This window comes from Mercenaria mercenaria, chromosome 15 (genome assembly GCF_021730395.1).
Source record: "Mercenaria mercenaria strain notata chromosome 15, MADL_Memer_1, whole genome shotgun sequence".
NCBI classification, from domain to species: Eukaryota; Metazoa; Mollusca; class Bivalvia; order Venerida; family Veneridae; genus Mercenaria; species Mercenaria mercenaria.
Window position 1 is genome coordinate 40368210 of NC_069375.1, and position 24992 is coordinate 40393201.

At 34.2% G+C, this 24992-nt stretch overlaps 1 protein-coding gene across 1 annotated transcript in view; it reads right to left on the reverse strand.

Moving 5' to 3' along the window:
* Positions 1–5532: 5532 nt before the first annotated feature.
* LOC123556537 (uncharacterized) overlaps positions 5533–24992 on the reverse strand; it is a 41460-nt gene continuing 22000 nt past the window's right edge. The window contains exons 13-26 of the mRNA XM_053524199.1: positions 23864–24046; positions 23495–23582; positions 22635–22746; positions 19986–20113; positions 18117–18286; positions 17808–17945; positions 16299–16415; positions 14572–15090; positions 12885–13929; positions 11686–12230; positions 10382–10509; positions 8802–8856; positions 8178–8413; positions 5533–6928 (exon numbers count right to left, since the gene is read on the reverse strand). Coding sequence (XP_053380174.1) covers positions 6782–6928; positions 8178–8413; positions 8802–8856; positions 10382–10509; positions 11686–12230; positions 12885–13929; positions 14572–15090; positions 16299–16415; positions 17808–17945; positions 18117–18286; positions 19986–20113; positions 22635–22746; positions 23495–23582; positions 23864–24046 — 3611 coding nt within the window. The 3' untranslated portion in view covers positions 5533–6781. The remainder of the gene's footprint in view (positions 6929–8177; positions 8414–8801; positions 8857–10381; positions 10510–11685; positions 12231–12884; positions 13930–14571; positions 15091–16298; positions 16416–17807; positions 17946–18116; positions 18287–19985; positions 20114–22634; positions 22747–23494; positions 23583–23863; positions 24047–24992) is intronic.

The following is a 24992-nucleotide window of genomic DNA, read 5'->3' on the forward strand; positions in this document are numbered from 1 at the left end:
AATAGGCGTGGCACGGGCATTTCGGTCGCTTTGATCTTTGATATTGTAATTTTGTGAAGCCTTTTTATAATTTGATTAGAGCCGTCAGATAGTATAATCATATTGTCTTGGAGCTTAAATAATCTGATACAGAGCATTCGCTTTGGTTATTTCGTATTCTAAAACTATTCTTCTTCGATTTTTCTTGGACAAACTTGAATCAGTTTGACGTTTATTAATATTTTCTGTTGATTCGTATATATTTTTAAGTCGAATTTCTTACAGGAGAGATCGTGTTTGTATACAAATTCTATTTTTAGAACTGATAAGACAGTGATCGGGTGGGCAGAAGCCGACCGTCCATGTTTTTTGTAAACAGTGATGTTTTTCTAACGGTCTAAACTTTCTTAAAACACAAATTACATAGATAATTTTTTGATCAATGGAAAGGTTATAAAACAAGCAATTTATTGATTACTTTTAATTGTTATTTCGAAATAAAATGGATTAATTATGAACGCTTAACTTACACTGTTTTTCTAAAGGTTGTGAAAATCACTACGCCGCTTTTAAAATTATATGTCATTTAAAACGGTTATTCATTGGAAAAAGATATTTGGATACAAAAATATGAAGATTGTTAGTATTTCAAATCTTTTTGAATTTTGAAAATCCATAAATGAGCAAAAAAGTTATTAAAAATTAAAAATTCTGATTCAATACGCAAACGGTGTTAAAATCATTTGTTTTGCCAACCACCAGAGAAACAGATGTTAACGCGTGACGTCACGGCGATCTCTCCATGATATTTCGACTCGGTTATTATTTATTTGGTTGCATTCTAAGTTTCTTAAGTATCTTTATATAAATTTTATAAACAGTCACAAAGAAGTAGATTTAAAGTATCATGTGGCGGATTAGATTTCTGTTTTTGGTAACCCTTACCCTGCTAAATTTCTATAATGAATTGTTTCGCTTTTTCATCCTGATCTAACTTAAGTGCAAAGACATAAGTTTTTTTCATTGTCAAAACCAGTACTTATATATCGTAATTTTCCGTTTTGACTGGTTCTCTGCAAGTTTTATGTCGGCGTCTTCGGCTTGAAACTATGTTTTTATGCAACAAAGTCATTGGTAATAGCGTCAAACGTCATAGTGGCGTACACACAAAACAAACAAATAGTTGGTTGATACGGTCAAAGATATAGATAATTATCCTCGATATCGTTTTAGAATAAAAAAAAATATATCTAAAACAATTGATTTTCTCTAAAATGAAAAAAAACTGTTCATCGTTCAGATGCGTATTATCATATCACTCAGGCTGTACCCTCGTGACATAGTTCTTTGCATCTGAACACCAGATTCAACGACAAATCGCTAGAATGTATTATTGCTTAAACAAACTTGCATAAATCACCAGCTATATTTGACTAATTTTTAATTTACCTTCACAAAACTGACAGGTTCACAAGTTTGATAAAATATAACCCATGCCATTTAATTTATCTTTATTCTCTGGCTAAGAGTGTGTTATTGGTCATGCTCTTACAAAATGTAAAGGAAAAATTGAATTCTTACCCCGAATTCTGTTTCTTAGCTATTCCTTCATAAGCTCAACTTTTAGTTATGGTCCCTTATTACAATTACAAATGTATGTGTCCTGGCATATCATGTGGATACGCTTTCATCTGTATTGATTGTGGTTGGTAGTGTTATGCATAAATAAAAATGAATAAAACATCTATTTTTGTCACACGCCGGTAAGTTGGATTAGTTTAAAAATAGTTATTTTTTGTCATAATATGACATTTGAGTCGAAAACTATTGAGTACATGTATGATCTACGCTATTCCTTGAGGGTTGAAATATAAAACAGTAAAAACTTACTAGTAGAAAATTGTGTCGAACGTATTTGGCGTACACCTGTACAGATGAAAAAAAAACAAGAAGGAAAAGCTGTTATGACTGAATTTCAATGAAACACGATACAATACAAATATTTCGAAAAAGGCAAAGTTGATTGATCGGATTATTGATATACATAATCCATACCCAAAATTATTTAATTGTACGCACGCCGATTGAGTGATCCTTTAAATTATTATCTTTTTTTTTTTTTTTTTTTTTTTTTTTTTTTTGATTAGTTTACATATTTTCTACTTCTTCTTTTTTTTTTTTTTTTTTTTTTGATGAGTTGACAAGTACCGGACTAGGACTAATTACAACCGAATTACATAACTCTTAGTCTAACAATCTCTACTAATTACAACCATATTGCATAACTCTTAGTCTAACAATCTCTACTATTTACAATCGAATTACACAACTCTTAGTCTAGCAATCTCTACTAAGTACAGCCCGCCCGCTTAGCTCAGTAGGTATTGGTCTACGTAGGTAGAGCATTGGTCTACGGATCTCTGGGTCGTGAGTTCGATCCTCGGGCGGGGCGCATGTTCTCCGTGACTATTTGATAAACGACATTCAGTCTGAAATCATTAGTCCTCCACCTATAGGGGAAGTTGCAGTTACTTACGGAGAACAGGTTTGTACTGATACAGAATCCAGGAACTGATACAGAATCCAGGAGCACTGGTTAGGTTAACTGCCCGCCGTTACATGACTGAAATACTGTTAAGAAACGGCGTTAAACCAAAACAAACAAATATACTAATTTCAATCGAATTACACAACTCTTTGTCTAACAATCTCTACTAATTGCAATCGAATTACACAACTCTTAGTCTTACAATCTATACTTAATCAAAGGGGTAACCCGCCATTTCCTATTTTGCAAATAGTTTAAAAATTGCTAAAAGTACATTTCTTAAATAAAGGGAACAGTTAGATCGATCTATCAATATTAGCATATCAAAATCCATTCAATAGTACAAAATTACGCAGATATTTAATTTTATTCATTTTACTACCAATGCCCGTTAAAAGTCACAAAATACACATGAAAGATGCGTTTTTAGAAGATACATATATATCCCTATATAAATTTTATATAAAAGTTTGACCCACCAATCAGTTATAATCAAAGAGACCCACTTATCGCTTCCTAACACATTAGGATAGCTGCATAGGGGTAAACCTCCCTAGACCATTGTAGAAGTGGTAAAAAACAGTTGGGTGCCAAAAGACCCACTTTTCCACTTCGCGGCCCGACAATCGACTTCGGACCCAACTGCTGACTTTCTTATTTAAATTAGACCCTATAATTAACCAAGTTTAAATGCTACAGTTTTGTTTTTGTTGTCATTTTCTTTCCTCATAATTTATATAAACGTTTTCCGCTAGTTTGTAAATTCAAGATGTTTTAATGTATTTTTTGACTTCCGTTCCTATAGAACGTCTAATATAAATACTTTTATAATTTAGTGATTAAATTAAATTATAACATATTTGATATACAACCATTACATAAATTTGGCATTACACTAGTTTGTTATATACCTTAGCACAAACAGTAACAAAAAGGCACACGTCAGCCATTGACGGAGTCATAATGATGCAGCGTGCCCATTGCCGCGGTCATATTCACAATGGCCCCGGGTAACCGGATCGTCAGCACATTCTGACCTTGACGTCATAAAGCAACGTCATTATGGCGAGTGAAAGAGTTCTGAATCATTTTCAGATTGATTTTCAAATAATTATGGCATTAATGGTGAAAAAAAATCAATACAAATGATGCAAATTCACTTGTTGAAAATACGTAAAATGAAAACATCAAGATGAATATGAAGCGAAGGTATACAATTAAAAGGTCAATAAACGGCTGGTGTATGCTGTCTAGCCGTAATGGCACACCTAACTTCAAGATGGTCTTCAGGCTAAAGCATTCGAGGAAATTCAATCATGACACTTGGTGTGTCACTCTTAGTAATAAAGCTATGACGTCGACGTCGCTTTAATTGGTCTGTAATAGGTAAAGAAGGAGGAGATTTTGATGTTTCAGCAGGAAAAGCTTATATGTGATAAAAAGAATATTACATTTGTATCTTTTTCTCATTGAATTTATTAAACTCCTTGAATAAACTTTATAAAATGCACGACAGAGTGTCACATCTTATAATTGCATTCGACTCATTTAATAAAGTCAATGTGAAAAACACTAATGTAATAACCCCTATTTAATGTATTTTAAATTTGAACATTTCTTTTAAAGCTTTATTTGCAGCTTTCAAGTGTGCAAATATAATCACAGTTTCTTGAATACATGAATATCACATGATTACGTTCATAGTGGTAACAAATTGACCAAGTTTGTTAACAGTAGTGAGACCTTCCACTATGAACTTACAGAGATATTTTCTATTAATATCAAAAATCACAATATTGTTTCGTGTGTATTCACAAAGAAATACAGCTTCGTCGCTGGATACACATACACCTGATGTACCGACAAGACTTTCAACCTTCAGATCTCTAACTAACGATCCATTGTTCTTTCCGAGATATGTATCACCGTCGTTATCGTCTGTAACAATTATACTTTCACCATAACCTACTATCTGTAGATGGAAACATTTGAATATTTTCAAGCCAAATGTACTCTTGAAGAGTGCAAGAACTACCCTAGACACTGACGCCATTTTCAATATCTGTCAAAGCATGTTATTCCAAAATAATTTTCATCTTCTGTTGGAAATTTTTTATCTTGGTAAAAGCACTTCCAACTGATAATATACTGAACATTGCTTTGGCTAAGCTTTGCTAACACTATATCTGGAACACAACAGGAGCAGTATTTTCACCATAATTATCTTTTGATAATGGCACTGACATCAAGGTCTAATAATAGTCGTTCCAGTTGACACCAAGCCTCTGCTGCACAATAAGCAAGACTGTGCTATCTAGAGCTGGCATAAATCATTTAGTTATTCAATAAAATGGTCATTGGGCATTTCGAAGTTATTGGCGATAATCGTCGTCTTCGATTTATAACCTGTGAATCAGCAATGAGTTTCTTCTTTGGTGGCCGAGTAGTTCAGGCTGCTAATTTTGAATAATTTGCCCCTAAACGCTGTGAGGGGATAGTCGTAGAATTCTTTCAGGTCAGAAAGCCGGTCAGCTTATTTACAAAAAGATGGTTCTACCCAGGTGCCTTGGGTCTTCTTCCAGCTTTAAAGCCGAGAAGTTGCCGTGTGACCTATATTAAGGTAACGGAAGCAAAAATGTTTGGTATCAGTAATGGTTTGTATATTCCTAATAAATTTTATTGACATCACCAAATTCTTTAGAGAAACAAACTTTGGCATCCTGGCATACTTCGCATATCGAGCTTGGTATAGTATTCTCCGGTGTAACAGCTAAGTTTCCACTGTTCAGTTTTTGCCCGGGAAAAATAAGCCGGTTTATTTTCTGACCCGCTATGCTTCCTCTACCCACCGCCCATCCCACAACATATTGACTTTATAGGGCGATGGGATGGGGATGGTAGGTGGTAAAAGACTGAATAGTAAGAACCCCCCCCCCCCCCCCCCCCCCCCCCCTCCGGCAGCCCCCGCCCACCCCAGGGTGCAAAAATAAAGCGATGAAGCGTCATTCTTGATAAATATTATTTATTTCTTTGAATGAAAACAACACTCTTTTGCAAGAAAAAAGAACATAAAATACTATAGCGAAACAAAGTGTAGTTATGTGTTGCCAGAATTGACTTCTTCTTTACTTAACTTAAAAGTAAAATTTCAAATTAACATTTAGGAACGGAAAGATCGTTGTAAACAAAATCTACCTGAATAGACTAAATCATTTTGTAAAGTGATAGGACTTAGTAGTTAACTTTATTTCCCTTTCAGGTAGATAGAATCAACAGTAAAAACATTTAACCCTTAGCCTGCTGCAGGCGAATTTAACAGCCTTTGCAAACAGCTTGGAACCAGATCAGACGCCGATTAAATCGGCGTCTGATCAGGTTCCAAGCTGTTTGCTACTCTGACAATATTTCTTCCAATTTTGGAGCAAATTGAATGAACTTTACAATTTTAGCAGACGACATTTCCAGCAGACGACAATTTATCTAGCATGCTAAGGGTTAAAAATGTGTTTTGCCATTCAAATGAAAAAAGTAAGCTTGTCAATAGGTTTTCTGCGTACTTGTTCATAAGTTTAAAGTAAATTTTAAGCGACAATAAAGCATTACGGAGGAGACATGTATGTAAATCATATATTAAATAAATTTGTAAACAATATGTAACACATAAATATACGCCATATGAAAATATGAAAAAAATATGTGACACTCATATATATGTGTATGTACAAGGTATTCCCAAAAAAGGTCATTTATATGCACGACGCTGATAATGAACTTGTAAAAAAGTAATGTTCATTTTTTTCCTTTATGTAACATCGAAAATCTACTACTTTTAAAATAAATTTTTAACCTAAAAAATATTCCCTTGTAACCAGTACACTCGATGTCTCTAGGAATTCAATTCTAAACTTTAACTTATTTTTATTCATGGTCTCTCGATACAGTTAAACATCACCTAGTCTTTTTTTCTGTACCCTAGTTTTAATATATAATGTAATATGATGTATATAGATGAGACAAATATATATATATATATAGAGAGAGAGAGAGAGAGAGAGAGAGAGAGAGAGAGAGAATTTATAAGAACTAAATCACCACCACAATATACCAGACCTTACAGTACAATATATATATATGTATTAAAGAAAGTGTTAAACTGTACAATAACAATTAGAATATAATGAAACAAACAATAAAAAAAGATATCTTGTTTCAAAACGAAAAATGTTCACTTCTTAAAGTCATCGTTCCTTTCTTTCAAGCATTAACATTTGATGGTTTGCTATCATGCACGAGAATCACGAGGTATTGGAGAATATTCCCTAATCTGTAGATTTCGTCTTTGTATCTTCTGAAATTCCTACAGAACTTGGGCTCTATTCTGAGTTGAATATCTCCAACAATCTGAAAACATCATCTATATTTTAAAGTTCAACCCAACATATGTTCAGTACAGTATAAATCATTTTAAAACAAAAAAGAGCATAGGTGTTGTATGAAATCAATCAGAAATCAGTTATGATTTATGTTGATTTTTACAGTGACATAAAAGCTCCAATCCCTAACACAACAGACACCATTCCAACATATTATACGCAATGCAAATGCATTCAAATGGAATTTTTGAGCTTATTAAATGTGCTTAACGTTTATCATTTATAAGCAATTTACAAGAAATAGATATTCAAATCTAAACGTATGCAACCCTTAAGCTAAGAAATATTATTTCACTGATGTCAACAATTTAATACTAAAGACAACATAGTGCATTTGCGAACACCATGGATCCAGACCAGCATGCGTATCCGCGAAGTCTGGTAAGGATACATGCTGTTCGCTAACGGTTTCTCTGATTGCAATAGGCTTTGAAAGCAAACAGTATGGATCCTGGCCAGACTTCGCGAATGCACAGGCTGATCTGGATCCATGCTGGTCGCAAATGCACTATGTTGGTTTTCTCATGGCGCGGCTCATAAATATAGCATACAGGTTAGTGCGTAAATACGATGAGATAAATGCTATTTTTCCCCATAAAATGTTAACGAAAAGTAAATACCAAATATTCCATCTAAAACTTTGAAATTAACCGATGCAAATAAATTCAAGTCTTGGTTATATTTAATCAGCATCCCCATAGTATATAGGGGGAAAAAAAGCTTATTGTTCGGCCTTTTCCTAAGTCGCCATACGATCAACAAAATGAATAAATATTCGGTCATTTCCGTCTCTGTTTTAAATGTTAGGGGTTTCCATGACATTGAAATTGCTTGTACCACATAACTTGTGTTCAAAATATCCCAAACGTAGCATTCCATACCATACAAGGAAGCTACCTAGATCGTTAGTGCCCACCCGTACCTGATATTTAAGCTTGAAACATGCCATGTTTTCTTAGTCATAACGGTGTTATAACCTTTAGGCCGCTGGCGGCGAATATTTGTGCCTTTGCGACCAGAGCAGTCCAAGATCAGAGATCATGGTCTGCACTGTTTGCTGTTCAGTCAGTGAATTTTCAGCAAACACCCCTTCGAATAATAACTGGTACTGCCTAAACTGAATGAAGGACCAGACCAGTCCACTTTAGAAATTAAGCAGGCTAAGGGTTAAAACCCTACAACAAAATTCTGTCTTGTATTTAATACAATCAACATACTTCATTGTTCTTGGTGTTCACATATAGCACGCATGGGTCCAGTTGGTCAACCATGAGCGAGTTTCTCTGCAGAAGATGAAGGCAATGGGCAAGCTGGGTTGATATTTTAACCACCGTTGCTGTCCTCAGTCTCTGATTCGTACAGGCGATCTCATTCGATCTGATGAACGTTTGTGTTGTATTGTCTCTCAAGACAAAATACCGAAATAAGTCGGCCAATCGGCCAGGCCGTTTTACTGAAACATCATTTAAATATTTATGTCTCCATGATAAAGATTTTGACTTGAGGTCTCTATTAACACAGTTTAGAAAAGAGAAATTGCTATTGCTTATACTTGATGTCTCCATAATGAAAGTTTTAATTAAAAAAAATCGCAATTACTGATATGCAATGGGGTTTATGGATATCTACCTCCAGGATGGGAGTTAAGAATACAGAAATATCTATTGTTCATATTCGATGAAGTGTACTGATGACTTCGTTTTAAGAATAGTGATAGATACTGTGTACATTTCAAATGCTGAAAAAAATGCACAAAAATACTGGAAATAATATCGACATTTGTCATCAAAACAAATCAGAATACTAGTGTAACAAAAATAGAATCTACTGGAAAAACGTACTAGATTTCCTGTTCAAAGTACTTTCGACTGTTCTTGGTTGCTGCGACTTCTGTTTCTATAAAAATAGTTAAGACCAATGAGCCACACCATGAGAAAACCAACATAGTGCATTTTCGACCAACATGGATCCTGACCAGCCTGCGTATCCGCTCAGTCTGGTCAGGATCCATGCTGTTCACTAACTGTTTCACTAATAGCAATAGGCTTTGAAAGCGAACAGTATGGGTCCTGCGCAGGCTGGTCTGGATCCAAGCTGGTCGTAAACGCACTATGTTGGTATTCTCATGGCGCGGCTTAAATTTGAAATCATTTTGAAGACAGTATTACAATACAGACGAGATGTTGTAGGGTAAAAAGAATTCCATACCGTTCTGCACGACATCAGTGCTTTTTTTCAGGAAGCCTACTCGACAATTTTTCTAATAAACTTTCTTTTTTAAAGATAAAAGGCAATATTATGTCACAATGCAATTGATAGCAAAGCATATATGATTTAAATATTACCAACTTTTGTTTCAGAACATACTACTTTGGTATCCCCGAGTTTTGGAAGCAGAATCATATTCCCAGGTGCATAGCATTTTTCAGTGTGAATTTTAAATTTATTTGATGCTTTTCAGTTATTTAAGGCAAAAAATATGTAACCAGTCTACATTTTACTAAATCACATATTCCATCTGTAACAGTATGAAATCTAGAACGCACTATCGGACGCAATAGATGCATACAAAAATATTTAAGGTATAGGCTGATTGACATTGATGCGTTTTAAGACCAATAATAACTAACTTGAAATTTTAACATGACCCCGTTTGTTTTCATATTAAACAAAGAAGGATAAAATTTATTTATCATAGCCATTACATAAAATGATAATGCACTAGTGTAATAAAGCTTTGATGTCGACGTCGTTTATAGTATTGGAGACGTTGGTCAAAATGGCTCGTTTATAATAGTCAAAGAAAGTGGATTTTTTTGATGTTTCGACAGGAAAAGCTAACATATGCTAAAAAGAATATTACATTTGTGGCTTTCCACATTAAATTTACCAAACTCGTGAATAAAATTAATAAATGCTCAGTAGAGCCTCGCATTTTATTATTTTATCTCACTCGTTTGATAAAATCAATATGAAAAGACACTCATGTAATATCCTGTACTTATCATATAACCGCTCATTTTTCTGACGTTACATATATTATGTCATAGCGTCAAATGGCATTGCGGCGCGCTAGAAAAATAAACAACAGAAAACAGTCAACTATTTGATGGATGTCAAGGATATACATAATAATCCTTGATAACGTGTTAGTGTCGAAAAAATATATCTCAAATAGTAATTTGCCCTCAGATATAATCATTGTCGTTTAGATGCGTATTATTACATCACTCGGGTTGCGCTCTCGTGATAATTTTTTCGCATCTAAACTCCAAGCAATGACTGTATTCCACGACAAACCACTGTTTGGAATATTATTTCTTAAATAACACCCTTTAGATAACGTTGTTGTAAATCTGTTTTTACCAAAAAATATCAACCATCACCTATGACAAAAATTTCATACAAACTGAATACTTACCCTGTTTGTTTTGATGACAGACAAAGTGTAAAGCACAGGGTTCAGCGCCGAATTCACAGGTAAAATGAATACAGTTGTCCAAGCGTAAACGTCCCCAGATATCTCATAGCCCGACATAGCCAGAAACCCTGAAATATATAGCAGTCTGGAATGAAGTTGATTTAGCAGATGAATCAACAGGTAAGTTTATTATCAAGATAAATAAGAAATCGACTCTTGTCAATTATGATAGTAAAATGTCCAAGAGCAATACAACCGTGTTATCTAAGCGTCATAAAGTTAATAAAATACTGTACATGACAATACTAATTAGATTACTATATCAAAGCTTTTCAAAATTTGTTTACGTATTCCATTTTAGTAGTATTATTATTATAGCTCTTTTAACGTTCGTAACGACTGTCTATTGGTAAAGATACATATTGGACAGGAACACATTTATCAAATTAGTAAACCACAAGTAGCTTGACGGTGCCATTAAAGCAGGGATATAGTGGACACCTCAGGAATGTCAATCGCTGTTTTTGGGTTAATAATGGCACTATCCAGTAGGCCCCTGATGTTATGGGATAAGTTTACGCGCGTATTTTCATGACTTTTTACGAAGGGAAGGGTATACCTTTAAACGAACGGCCTGCCTGTTTGATTTGTTTATACCGTATAAAATTGTTATTAACTTTCTGTTGATAATTCTCTGTTTAATAGATGACAAAACAAACTGAAGTATACTGAAACTTAATTAATTTTGTTCACAAGTACAGTGTTGGAGGCTAATACAGTCGTATACTAGAGTTTCATCATTTAATGAAACGCCAATTTGCAAAATATGGTTCTAAAAAGGACAACTTAAGCACTTTTTTTCTTCGATCTATTGAAAGACACTCTATTGGTCCGATAGCGCTAATATTACTGTAAAAGCACATATTTTCGCGAGGTTAAAAGTTTGCGATTTTGGTTTGGATGACTTTGTTCGCGAGGTTTAACATTCGCGATATTATTAAAATGGTATCCTACTTGAATTAGCATTATACTAATGGCGAATATTCATTTATGGAGTAATTTATATTTTTTATCATAATACGACGCTTTTTAAATTAGGATATCGGATTTTTTGTTTGTATATATATTGTCTTTTAACATGCAGTCAAATATATAAATAATTTCACTTCAATTCAGTTTGATCAAATATGTCTGACAAGCAGTGAATTTGAATTAGACAATGAAAACTGCGGATACATAATTAAATTCAACTTGATTTATAAATTTATTTTGTTTTATGAATGCTGTTCTATTTATAAAATTACCAATACAACCAATAGGGAACCAGCACATGAAATCCGTAGTCGCAACAAGTAGAAGGTTTCTTGCCACTGCCATCTCTCTTCTTTGCCCAATTTTCACGTTTTTTGAGACAGCCGACCTTATCCCTGACCTGACTTTATTAATCTCCATATATATTGATGCTTGCCCTAAAGCTATTAAACAAAACGTAACAAAGTTCAGACCAATAAAGATGACAACCGAGTACAACCAGCCTGGTGGCCGGTCCCTGGTCAGAGGCAGTGCAATACATACACCGGATTTTGAATAAAACTGTCTGTGGAAATAACTTTTGAAAACGATTGGTACAATCGCAATTAGCACAGAAGCAGCCCAAGAAAACAGTGACACAAACTTCACATGTTTAGAACTCAAGCGAATATCTCCGAATGGATATTTGACAACCAGGAACCTATCTAAAGTAATGAGACACAGGAAGAATACACTGGCTTCTGAGGATACAGTTGAAAGAAAGCCGGCTAAAGTACACCAACCACTGCTCCGCCAGCTGTCGTCCATAAAAATATAGCTGAAAAATATTTTTTTCATATATTCAAATGAGTTCAGTATATACATTTTTTTGTTTTTGTTTTTTTTTTGTTACATTAGTGTAACAGTCAAATGAAGTTATAGTCAGAACTGGTTCAGAATATCATATTCTTTATTTCATGAAATATTAAGAGGTTTAGCATAATTATATTACGGTAAGATGTACATACTTCACAAATTATTTGAAAACTAAATCTGATTATTTTTGGATTATATTTCATTTTTAATTTATCTTATATATTAAATAATGGGCTTAGAGAGCAGCTAGCCCGCCCGCTTAGCTCAGTAGGTAAGAGCGTTGGTCTATGGATCGCGGGTCACGAGTTCGATCCTCGGCGGGCGTATGTTCTCGTGACTATTGATAACGACATTGTGTCTGAAATCATTAGCCTCCACCTCTGATAATTCATGTGGGAAGTTGGCAGTTACTTGCGGAGAAAGGTTTGTACTGGTACAGAACCCAGGAACACTGGTTAGGTTAACTGCCCGCCGTTACATGACTGAAATACTGTTGAAAAACGGCGTTAAACCCAAAACAAAAAAACAAGAGAGCAGCTGTTTATTCTTGATGATAACAGCATAACAGTCACAGTTTATATATTTTGAATTGGGTGGATACGTAATGAATACTGACCGGTTTCTGTACACAGCATCAGCTGCTGCTATAATCAGCAAGTATATCCCCATAAGTGCATCAGCAACAGCAAGATTAGTTACAAATATTTCGTAACTCAATTTCAATCTCTCCCTGTGATAAACAAGACGATAGATCACCGACAGTGTATTTCCAAATAAACCACAAAGCCCAATCAGCCATAACATTGTTTGTAATGCTGACAAACGCAAAAGGTCCTCGCAAGATGAAAATTCGTCCTTGTTAGGAAAACAGTTTTCTTCCTGTAAATAATTCGGGCGAATACAACAATATTTGTACGAAGGTGTATGTAGCTTTGTTAAACCGGTCACTCCTGTAAATAGACCTTTATCAAAATTTTCTATTATATTTCGCATGAAATCTATACGGTCGACATTTAAATCACCAAATACATTGTCTTCCATTTCGTATATTCTGTTATCGGTTAAATTTAATATATCTAGTCGTAAACCAGCAAATGCATTTGAAGAGATGAAGCTGATGTTTGCTCGAGCTATCTTTAACTTCCGTAGACTTTGCAAACCTTGCAGGGCATACGGCTCAATTCTGTAAATGTCAGTATTGCCTAATAAATTCAAACTAGTCAGTTTCCCTAAGCCCGCAAATCCAAACACTGGCAAGGTTGATATATTGTTGTAACTGAGGTCCAAAATCCGTAAGTTAATTAGCAATTGAAATCCATAACTTCTTAGTTGAATGCCACACCTTGACATATATAAAGATATCAAATAAGGAAATTCAAGAATTGAATCTCGGAGTACGTCATGAAGACCAGGATTTCCGCTTAAATCCAAGAGACGGGAATTAATGTGTATTCTTGACCACGTGGTTTTATCAATGTTCGCGTAGCTACAATTAGCTGTGTATTCGGAACAATTGCATTTGCTTGGACAGGTGTATTGACATAGTCTTTCATCATCACCATGAAAACACTGCTTGTGTCCGTCGCAAACTTGTTCCAGTGATATGCATTTCTTACTTGCAGCGCATTTATATTCACCAGGACAATACACCCTTGAAGAATCTGAAAAAAAAATGTATGTTCGAATTTTGTTTTGTTAGAAGTGTAAAATGCCATTTCTAGGAGTAATCAGTTATATAAAGGCAGTCAGTGGACTTTTTCCCGTAAAATGATCAAATAGATCAGGGGTGTAATGCATATGACGTCAGATGCATAGAAAATTCATCCAAAACATTCGCCTCGCCGGGAATCGAACTTGTTACTTCTGGAATGTAAGTCTGTTTCTCTTTTTATCTTGAGCTCGCCGCAGAGGCAACATTTGTTCTGATTTCTTTTTTATATTATATAGACTGCAATGAAAAACACGTATAATTCATGCAGAAAGAAATATTATAGTAAGAAACCGCGTTTTTGTCAGGTGTAAGGCACACCGATACAATAACAGGTTATGGTTAAAAATAAGACTTTAGGTGCTACTGAGAGGATTATTTTAGGCACGGGTAAAACCATTGACTTTTCATAAGTAAGCTAAATGGCTTCGTAAGTCTGAAATGTTAAACCCATACATTTGAAGGGTAAATGAAGTTAATCACTCGACCATAGAGTCCTGATTCGAAATTAAGAATACAAATACTGCTACTGGCTCATACATTAGATGCAATTTATAAACAAATATTTTTATACAAAATACATTATAGCATTAACCTTGACATAGCCGTGGAAAAAACATCGTCCCTACAGTCGGCATGATCTCCCATCGTTTGATTAGAACATCAGTTACGAAATTAAACTGATCTTCTCTTGCTATGTCCCCTGTCTCTCTCCTCACTCTATACAGATCAAAATCTGGTTTAACTCTGACACTACCGAACATCATATCTGCGATTATTTCAGATTCTATACTGTTCTGAATAAATACAATTCCGGCTGACCCATTTTTCGAGAACTGAATATAATTGATGAAATCTGAAGCCAAAATAGAATAGTTGCACACAAACTGTCTCATAACAGTTTCATGAGGTTTGACCAATTCATCTGATATATCCAGGATTCTATGTTCAAAACTGAGTCTGTCAGGGTTTGTGCGTGCCTGGTACTGTAACACTCGCACGATACTGTTTTGTGTGTGAAACTCGCGAGCTAAAGTTCTCATCTGTTGAATTCTATCTTGGTTACGTGTATTTTCATACATAATTAAAACTTCCCGATCGTTGTCCTGGCAACCTTAAGATAAAATTTGCATGTCTGTCAAATATCAACATATTTCAATGAAAATTGTAAACAATATAAAAACATTATTCAATCTGAGCAATATATAGCAACGGTAACGGTGTGCAGTAGATTTAACGATTTTGACATTCACTACTATATAGCCACTACGATAAACAATTCAGTGAACATCGTTTTTTGGCTAGTACGAAAGTCAAAAAGAAGAAACAGATATGTGACCAACTTTTATACCATTTTATAATGGCATAATTTCATCTCTTATATAAGGTCTATGTATATTTTATTTCATTTACTTATGACTCGAGGTCAACCAACTGTACTTCTAGTTGTTAGCACGTTCTTGTTTGATGGAAAAAACACAATAAACAGATATTCATTAAAGTTATACTTATATAACTGTAAACTGCATATCTGTAAATAAATTGTTTTGTATTATTAGATCGTTGTTTAAAGCTAGAAAATTATCAACTGTAAGAATTAAATGTAGATGTACAGCTTTAACTGAATTTACATGTTTTGTAGTTACAACTTCGACACTTTTTTTGTGACATTGCATATTTATACTAAATTAAGTTATGCATACGTAATACTTTAAACCGAACCTACAGTAACGTTTATATACAAAAACTTGCATTCTATGTTTTCATATATCATGTAGATAGATACTGTTAGCAGCTGATCATTTCTTTTATCAAATATGAAAATATGACATAATAATTATATCTTTTAATGTTGCGTTCAATTTTTCCAGAAATGTGTAAATTTATAAAGAAATGATGGAAAAAATTAAGGAATTAGAAAAGCTGTAAATCAAAAAGTATGAACATACAACAGCTGTAGCTAAAGTATATTATGAGTAAATCTTATATTTTCAGAAAGCTTGTACAGTTGTTCACTAATTTGATATAACGTTTAGAAAACATTTCTATGACAGCAATGTATTTTTTTAAGCAACCTTCATATAGTCTGTTAATTGGTAGATATAGAAGACCGATCTCTCAAGATGAAAAAGGTAACTTCATTAACAAATTCATCTTGCATAAACGTTTACAGTGCTAATGTGACGTTTCTTCCAAATTAAATAGGGTTTTACAAGATTTCGATAGACAATACAAGTATGAAGAATTTACATTCAATGGATCAGACCCAACTGTTTTTGTTAGATGCTCCTATTAACATGACACACAGAAATACGTATTTACCACAATCTTTTTCGTCATTTCCATCTGGACACTGCTTAACCCCATCACAAACAAACCTTAACGGTATACAGAAACTCCTCGGGCATTTAACAGTGTGTGCAGGACACTGAAACTCTTCTGAAATAGCCAGAAAGTAGGCTTTTTAGTGTTGATACAACTTTATGTACAGAATATTCATTTAAAACGTTCCACAAAGTAAGCCATAATGAGTTACAGAAGTGCACCTTTAGTTGAAAACACCTACTTTATCTTAAATTAATAAAGCATTTTTAAAAGGACAAGAAACGTTCATCATTATATGGCATAGTCCTCAAATACTTGTCAGTTATAACAAATACCGTATTATCGCATGTTTCTCTTATTACCGAAACAAGCCAAACTGTTATACTCTATTTCTTACAACCAAAAACAACCGACTCGATAGCCTAGTGGTATAATAGAACGTCCGCTTCGCGTGCGGAACATGTGGTCGAATCACACTAAAGACGTGAATGGTACTGATAGTTCTAGGACTGGTCAGCCCGATGTCAGTATAACGTGACAGGGTGCCGTGTCATACTTATAGCTTATTAGCTTTGTATCGGGAAATATGCACGAGTTCTTCAGCGGAAATATTGCGCGACTTTAGGAGCGCAATATTCTTCCGCTGAAGAACGAGTGCATATTTCCCGATGCAAAAATAATAACCTTTTTATTACATACGCATCCACACGTATGAGTATTATGTAAATATCATTAATATGTTCAATAACCCGAATAGGATTGACAATACTGAACTAAATAGAAACAATAGTGCAACAACACACACTGAATTACGCCAAGCACCCGATATGAAAATCAGGCGTCAGTGTATGGAAAAATATTGACGTTTGCGGTATCAATGTAACTTAACGGGGAATAGAAACGAGTATGTAATAAGGCGTGATATTCTAGTGAGGCAGCACTATAAAACTGGATATTGTGCTCACTGCTACAAGTAGACACCGCTGATTATATGACTGAATAATTGTTGAACAGTAGCTAAACCAGAACACATACATACAAACTTATAACCAAAAAATTCGTAAGTCGTGTTACACTCTACGTTTTTCTTTAAAACTAAAACAAGCCAAACTTGTATAACAATCTACTTGTCTTCTGAAATTAGAAAACGCGGACGTTGTGAATGTCATAAAATTTCATTCTGTTTATTTTATTTCTGTTGGTTTAGTTTGTATAAGTGAATTGAAATGAAGAGAACAGTGCGAAAGGCTGGATAGATGTTAAATTTATAAAACTGAATATTTGGAATCTTTTCGCAAGATTTTAGTATCCTTTTTCTAATTTACCAATGGCTTCTTTGTACACAAGTCTGCTTAACTTCATTTAACAACCCTGGAATCTAAAAAACCAGGGACATATACCCCAAAAGAAAAAGTCATATATTAAGAAAAACTTTCGATTGAATATTTTCGCCAAAATACATATTATGTACAAGTAAGTTAGAAAATGTTCGTAAAAAGCTTATACCACATCCCTGTAGATGCTTTCCAGATCTACAACCAATCACAAAACCAGCAGCATCTGTGTCGTAAACACACCTAACTGGATATGGAAACACGTTATTCTCGTTTTCACATCCCACTGAAGTTTTAGTAAAGGTTTCATCTACAAATATAAATTAATCCTGCGTTATTTACATTTATTTAAATGCATATCTAAATATATACGCCTAATATTTTGATATTTAATTGGCAATTAAAACAACTAACAGCAAACGAAATGAGAAAACAATGTCAACACATTTATTAACATAGCGAAAATGATAATAATACTGACTATGTTCACACACAACTGGACCGAGTTGTAACTCTTTATTACGTGGTAATCCTTCTTCAGTAATGTAAATTATACGTCGTTCTAAATTCCATTCGGCAAAGGTAAACAGCATGTTTTGTTCCTGCTCATCTTCAGATAGTACTCTAGTATCGTTACAATAGGTCGCAGCCCTGAAATTGGTCAGAGCGAGAAATGTCTTTAAATTGTGGTTCAGTAGGAATGTATGGGAATGTATGGGCATGATTTGAATCTTTTATGAAAAGAAAGTATGTACTTCTATTCTGCATTTATTTTATCCATATTTACCTACGATGTATTTTAAAATGAAAATTCCCTCGCAAAGATTATGCTGAGTGTAAATAGCCTGAATGAAATTAAAATATGTTTAAATCATGTATCTTCTTGTGCCAGCATATATTATAAGGTGTATTTCTAACTAAGTTCAACCACTTATGAGAGGCTCATACCCTTAATTGGAGCTTTATCTATTCTTGTGCTGGTGATTATTAATCTAAAAACCAGGTACAAAGTCCTTGTTTTGAATCGTACAAGCTGAAAATCGTCGGCCTCAGTTGAAAAGAACGAACCTGCATTTTTGCCAAAAAAAGAACATTTTAAGTCAATTTCGAAAAAACTAAGTGTTCCGCGTCTGTTGCGAAGATATTGGATACAATAGTCAATCGCAAAAGAAAGAAAATGTCACGTTAGGAAAGGACGTAAAATAAATTTCATCGACGGGCGAAAAAGACGTATTTACAATGAATCGCAATTTTGCACAAAATTAAATTGTCTCGAGTGTTTGTAAAAATAAAATGCAATAAATTAGACTATTTGGAATTCCTTTAAATCATATTCATGCAACGGAATTGTGTGATATTAAAGATAGTTTTTGCAAATACGTCTTTTTTGATGCTGATGTTTTCATATGGTATACTTCTATTTGCAAATACGCTGCTTTTGAATTTTCGTTGGGTTTTTGTTTTGTTTTGGTTTTTTGTGTGTCTTCCGAAAAGTTGGTATTTTGCAGGTACGTCCTTTTCGACTGAGCAGACGCTATACTGACCAAACGATACAAAAAAAAGATCGTTTCAAAATGCACAACAACACCTAGTTAGCGGTTATAATTTGACTTCAATACAGATTAGAGTAAATTGGGACGTTCTTAACTCGCCCTTCAAATTTAACGAAATGTATTTCTATGAGCAGAAATGAAACATTATAATCCAGAGAAGTCACTAAAGTTAATCAGGTACCTTGCCTCCAAGTTTATTGCCAGTTCTAACTACCCTGCAGGATCTCCTCATGACAAACACATATCGAGGGTTCAACGCAACAGGGGCGTATCTACATATAATAATTGTATGTAGATTCGCCCCTACTGCGTTGAAACCTCGATATAATCAAGCTGAAGAAGTGGTATTTCATTAGCTCAGGAATAAGGAATGAATAATAACACCACTCATAAAAATACCGAAACATTACAAAAATACCGGCTATGGTATGATACAAATAAATATAAACTCTGGATCTTCATGCAAAAATAGCCCTATTAAACATGGGACAACTTTCGAAAAAATACCATTACATGTACAAAGTCACTTTTATTTCGACAACAGCATAACATTGTGAATACGCTGGGTCATTGTTGTAGAGACAAGTGGGTATTTTTAACAGTTACCGCTTTAGAAACTTTCTGACTTTAGGTTTCAAGAAAAATCAACAAGTCAATTATCTGCATGCATGAAAAGAAACATTAACTTAAAACGCTCACGGAACAATCACAAACAAACATTAAAAATGAGAAGACTGATTTCAGGTTCTATCTAGGTTGATTGTAGATACGGATTAAAACGATATGGAAATACATACTGAGATCGGCGGCATGGCGCCACAGTTAGAACTATACACGTACAGTAACTGTTGTTCGATGTACTTTCAATATCAGAACCCATTACTTGAACAGCAGCCAACTGTACCGGTATACATGTCAGTGTTATCTGCAGTAATGAATTGGTGAGCTGATTAATTTGAAGCAATACAAACCTGCTTGTAAATGAAATATGATTTACTTGACGGTGAGCTCTACATAAGCATGGATCTATTGGCGATTATGCAATACAAGTATGCTAAAATGTCACAAAAATTAAATCATTATCTGAGTGGCATATTTATAGACCTATTGGTGATCTAGCGAAAATTTCATATCATTTACTTTAAGATAATTACATAGTCATATAGTTATTGGTGATTTTGCGACTCTAATATGCAAAAATGTCACATGGTTTACTTAATAATCAGGGTGACATAATCATCAATCTAATTAAATTTATCTCCAGTTTTTGCTACGCACACTGGATATGAGGACAGGCTAGTGAGACATTCCTTCACTAATCAGAGCCTTGCTTTCAACATTTTGACAGTGAAAATAGAAGTTTAGAAAAATCTATATTTAACCTGGGATTCCAGGTATCACGTATGGGTTTATAATGAGAATAATTTGTTGTTTTTTTTCCTTTTTTCCCCTTCAAAACTGAAAAGCGTGTGTAAGGGCTACCGGAGATAAACTGCCTTAATTATAAAGCTATATATATTCAACCATCGATAATTACGTGTTCTTCTGTTGTGTATTGGTCTAGTACGCAAGAAAATATTTATTTCCGCAGCGGCCCAGGTTGGATTCCCGACACGAGCGTGATTTTTTCTTGATTTCACATTTTTAAAGATAGTTTAGAAACAAAATTTCCTATTCATGTTTACAATCTGACGGAACTTTTACTCTAAAACAATTATTTTAGCCAAAATCCGAGTCCAGTCCCGCCTCAATAGCCTAGTGGTAGAGTGTCTGCTTTGAGAGCGGGATGTCTGGGGTTCGATCCCCGGCCGCGTCATACCAAAGACGTGAAAAATTATACTGGTAGCTCCCTTGCTTGGCACTCAGCATAGAAAGGGTAGTACCAGGAGGTAAAATAAGCACAGGTATGTATCTGTTACTGGATACCTAGTTTGTCGCACAAGAGCTTTGTAGCTCGTGTTATATGTTAGATTATATGCGACGTTAAATAAATCTTACCTTTACCTTTACCTTATAGCCAAACGCTATCAATATTGGAAATCCGATTATACAGAAGATGAATTTGAATAGGCTGTCTTAAGATCTAACTTTTAGGAAGCTCGAGAACTTTAGTCAGATAGACATAATCATGTCATATAAACATGCTAAACTGTCTAACTATTTACTCAAAACTCATGACGGCATAATCATAGACTTGTTGGTGATATTTCGACTGATATTTGCTGAAAATGACATACGATTTACTCAACGATCAGAACTACATGATAATATACCTATTGGTGATGATGATAAGATATACATATACTAAAATGTTAAATGATTTAAATAATGACCAGGATGATAAAATCATTACTATTGTTATTGGTGAGTACCCAGAGAGCATGGACATATCGGGTTTTTGTCGGTAATTTGTAAGAAATCTTTAGATTTTGGGATATCTGCCCAATATAAATCTATGAAACTTATCACTTGTTATTGCTGTGTGTTTAAAAAGATCTTTAACAGCATTTAACAGCATTTCGTTTCTACTCAATCGTTTTTCTGTGCTTTCTTTAAAAAAGATTTTTAAAAAGCATGAATGGTACAAAATCGGACAGATGTGGTTGACAACGGTCTGACTTGAAACCAGTGAGCAAGATGATACATGTTTCTGTCCATCCGTCCAATAATAAATGTATTTGAGTCTGCTGGCTAGATAGATAATCTTTCAGTTTAAGACATTCCTTATAACGTACGAGTCAATACAAAATAACGTAATTTTAAAAATTATTATATACGGTAGATATCTATGACATCGGAAAGTTTTTACTGTGAAAACAGAACTGAAACATGTGCAACAGTTTTTAGGTGATTTTTTTATGGATGCAACAGACCAAACTAATTCATTTTTCCTACTTTTATTTCAAGAGAAAATACTTGATCTATTTTGAAAGTATGGCATAAATCTAGAGAAGAGAAGTATGCCCTTCTAAGTTTCATTTGCAAAATGGTGTGTACCATGACACTGTATAACAGTTAATGGAACCACAGTGATATGTAAAATAACTCTAATTGAGCCGCGCCATGGGAAAACCAACATAGTGGGTATGCGACCAGCATGGATCCAGACCAGCCTGCGCATCCGCGCAGTCTGGTCAGGATCCATGCTGTTCGCTAACAGTTTCTCCAATTCCAATAGGCTTTAAAAGCGAACAGCATGGAGCCTGACCAGACTGCGCGGATGCGCAGGCTGGTCTGGATCCATGCTGGTCGCAAACCCACTATGTTGGTTTTCTCATGGCACGGCTCAATTGTTCTCTGCTAACAATATTTACTTTTGCTGTATAAGGACATTTGATCTTTTTTATAGTCACTTTTCTTTAAGTGTACATATTTTCAATTATACCCTTTGTCAAAATGAATACATATTCCGCATCCAGAACTGTTCATTGTAGTATTGTACTTACATTCTGGATGCAGGTGTAATCTGGATGTGTTAATATATTGATCATGCTAAAATCAGAAAGGTTTGTCTGGTACAATTCTCCTTCCGTCGCATGAATCCGTTCATAATCAGACCTGCAAAAATAAATTTGTCTAGTTTTCAGATTTGTTTGTAATATTTTTTAATATCGTCAGTAAATATTTCTCATCATATGGTCTTTAATACCATTTGTAATCTGATTTTTTACCCTAAATATAACATTGATAGACAAACCCTTACTCTACCTCCCAACGTTGAAACAAATATATGACGATGATAATGACTTTGCTGTGTAAATAAAATCAATGAAAGCTGATATTATACTTTACTTTTTTCATCTCATCACATGCATTTGTCCTATTTCTAAAGCAATATTTGAAATGAAAAGCAGGAATTGTCAAATTTTCTGAATTCAGCACAAATGATGATTTCTAGAATGATATTTTTACCTTTTACTTATAATTGTGTATAACAATTTACTATGAAGCCTTAAAATACTTTTTGTTTTCAAAATTTAACAGATATGAAATCATATTTCAATGACTACAATGAAAAGAAACAAAACGTATCTCTTCATTTTGTTGAATATCGAAACGTGTTCTTTAGCATTTTCGTAATTTTTCGAATAGAAACGGAAAACTTTCCATTTCTTTCTTACAAATATTTCGCAAAAGAAAAACGTTCTGGCACTGAATGAAGTCAATGCGATTGCTAATAAAAAGATGTTCAAAAACTTATAATGTGCATACTTATATCATGCAAGTTTAGAAGAATTTTTACTGCTAAATACCTATGGATCTTTACATAACAATTAACATCACCGAGGATACAGATTATACTTACATTAATGACACTTCAAAGTTATGAAATTTTGTAAATATTTTCCCGTCATATGGCACCGACTCAAAATCACACTCTGCGTTCGTTTCGTCTGCAAAATTTACTTTCGTATTTTGAATAATTTCTGATATATTCTTCTTATATAATTGTAGTATTTACTATTTGTTTTGGTTTCCAGTCGCTTAATGATAACTGGTGTAAAGTGACTATTAAGAAAAACCACCTATTAAAAATTGCCTTAAATTTGACAGGGCACTCATGTCAAAAAATAAACATTACATAATCTTTGAATATGAAATAACTTTATTTTATGGAGGAACAAAAGACATGTATAGTAAAATATAAATAGAAGAAAGAAAGGGCGTTATATACTTAGTCTGTATATTCCGTTCTGTCTGTAGCCAGCTTCCCACCACTCTTCACAAGATAGATAACGAGGTTGGTCACATGACATCTCATCAATTTTATCTTTACAGTCTGGGTACTTATCACAAACAAGTCTTCTCGGTATACACCTTACAAGATCACAATGGAATGCTTCTTCTTTACAAAAGTCTGAAGTATGTAAAAGTTCTTGATTATAAAATATGAAGCTCTGAAATATTTAAGCATAACGTATATTATATTTTCAGGTGTCAACTGCTTTGTGAAGGTGGAGGAAGATAGTGTTAATAACACATCCTTTGTCCACTGGAGTAAAATGCCATTAGGCATATCAAAACAGTTTAACTAAAATGTCAGAGTTCCATTCTTGATTATAGGCATGTAAACCAAATACTTTGCTCTGAAATATTAAAATCATATTATAAATAAACAAGACATGTCTTACACAATATGTTCCTGCATACCTTTCTGATACATCAGAACTAATTGTTCACTCTTAAGATCTTTAAATCAGTGACAAATTGATAGGTTTTTTATTTTTGTTCCTCGACACGAAACCTTCATTGCATGTCAGCGGGTTATATACCTGCACTGGCCAATTTGACCATTCATTACAGTGGAATGAGGAGACCTAAATTTCGTTCAAATGTTGTTCAAAACTAAATAGAATAACATGTTCTGACTTTTGTTCACGCAAGTTCAGCACCGAGGGGGAGACGAGGGGCAGAGGGGGGAGCCATGTAAATAACTCGTTATTTTCGAGAAACACAAGAACCAGCTAAAATCAATAAGTTCTTAATGTGATTTAATTGCATTTCCTCTCGCTTTCGATCACTGCAAACCTTGAGTCACAGGTAAACTACGAATCGCTTCATTTCCAATCAGTTATCCTGCTATGGATATAGAACACTTTAAAGTGAGGAAGTGATCCAATTTGATTATGCACGACCGTACCTTAAAGTGCGCGTGTGCTTCTTGGTTTTCATTGGGTCCTTCATCATTTACAATTGAAAACTTTCCGTATGTGTTTAAATAAAAATACCAACTACAAAACTTTCAAAGAAATTGGATTGTCATCTTACTTTAAAATAGCAAAGCATTTATATCTAAAAATGAG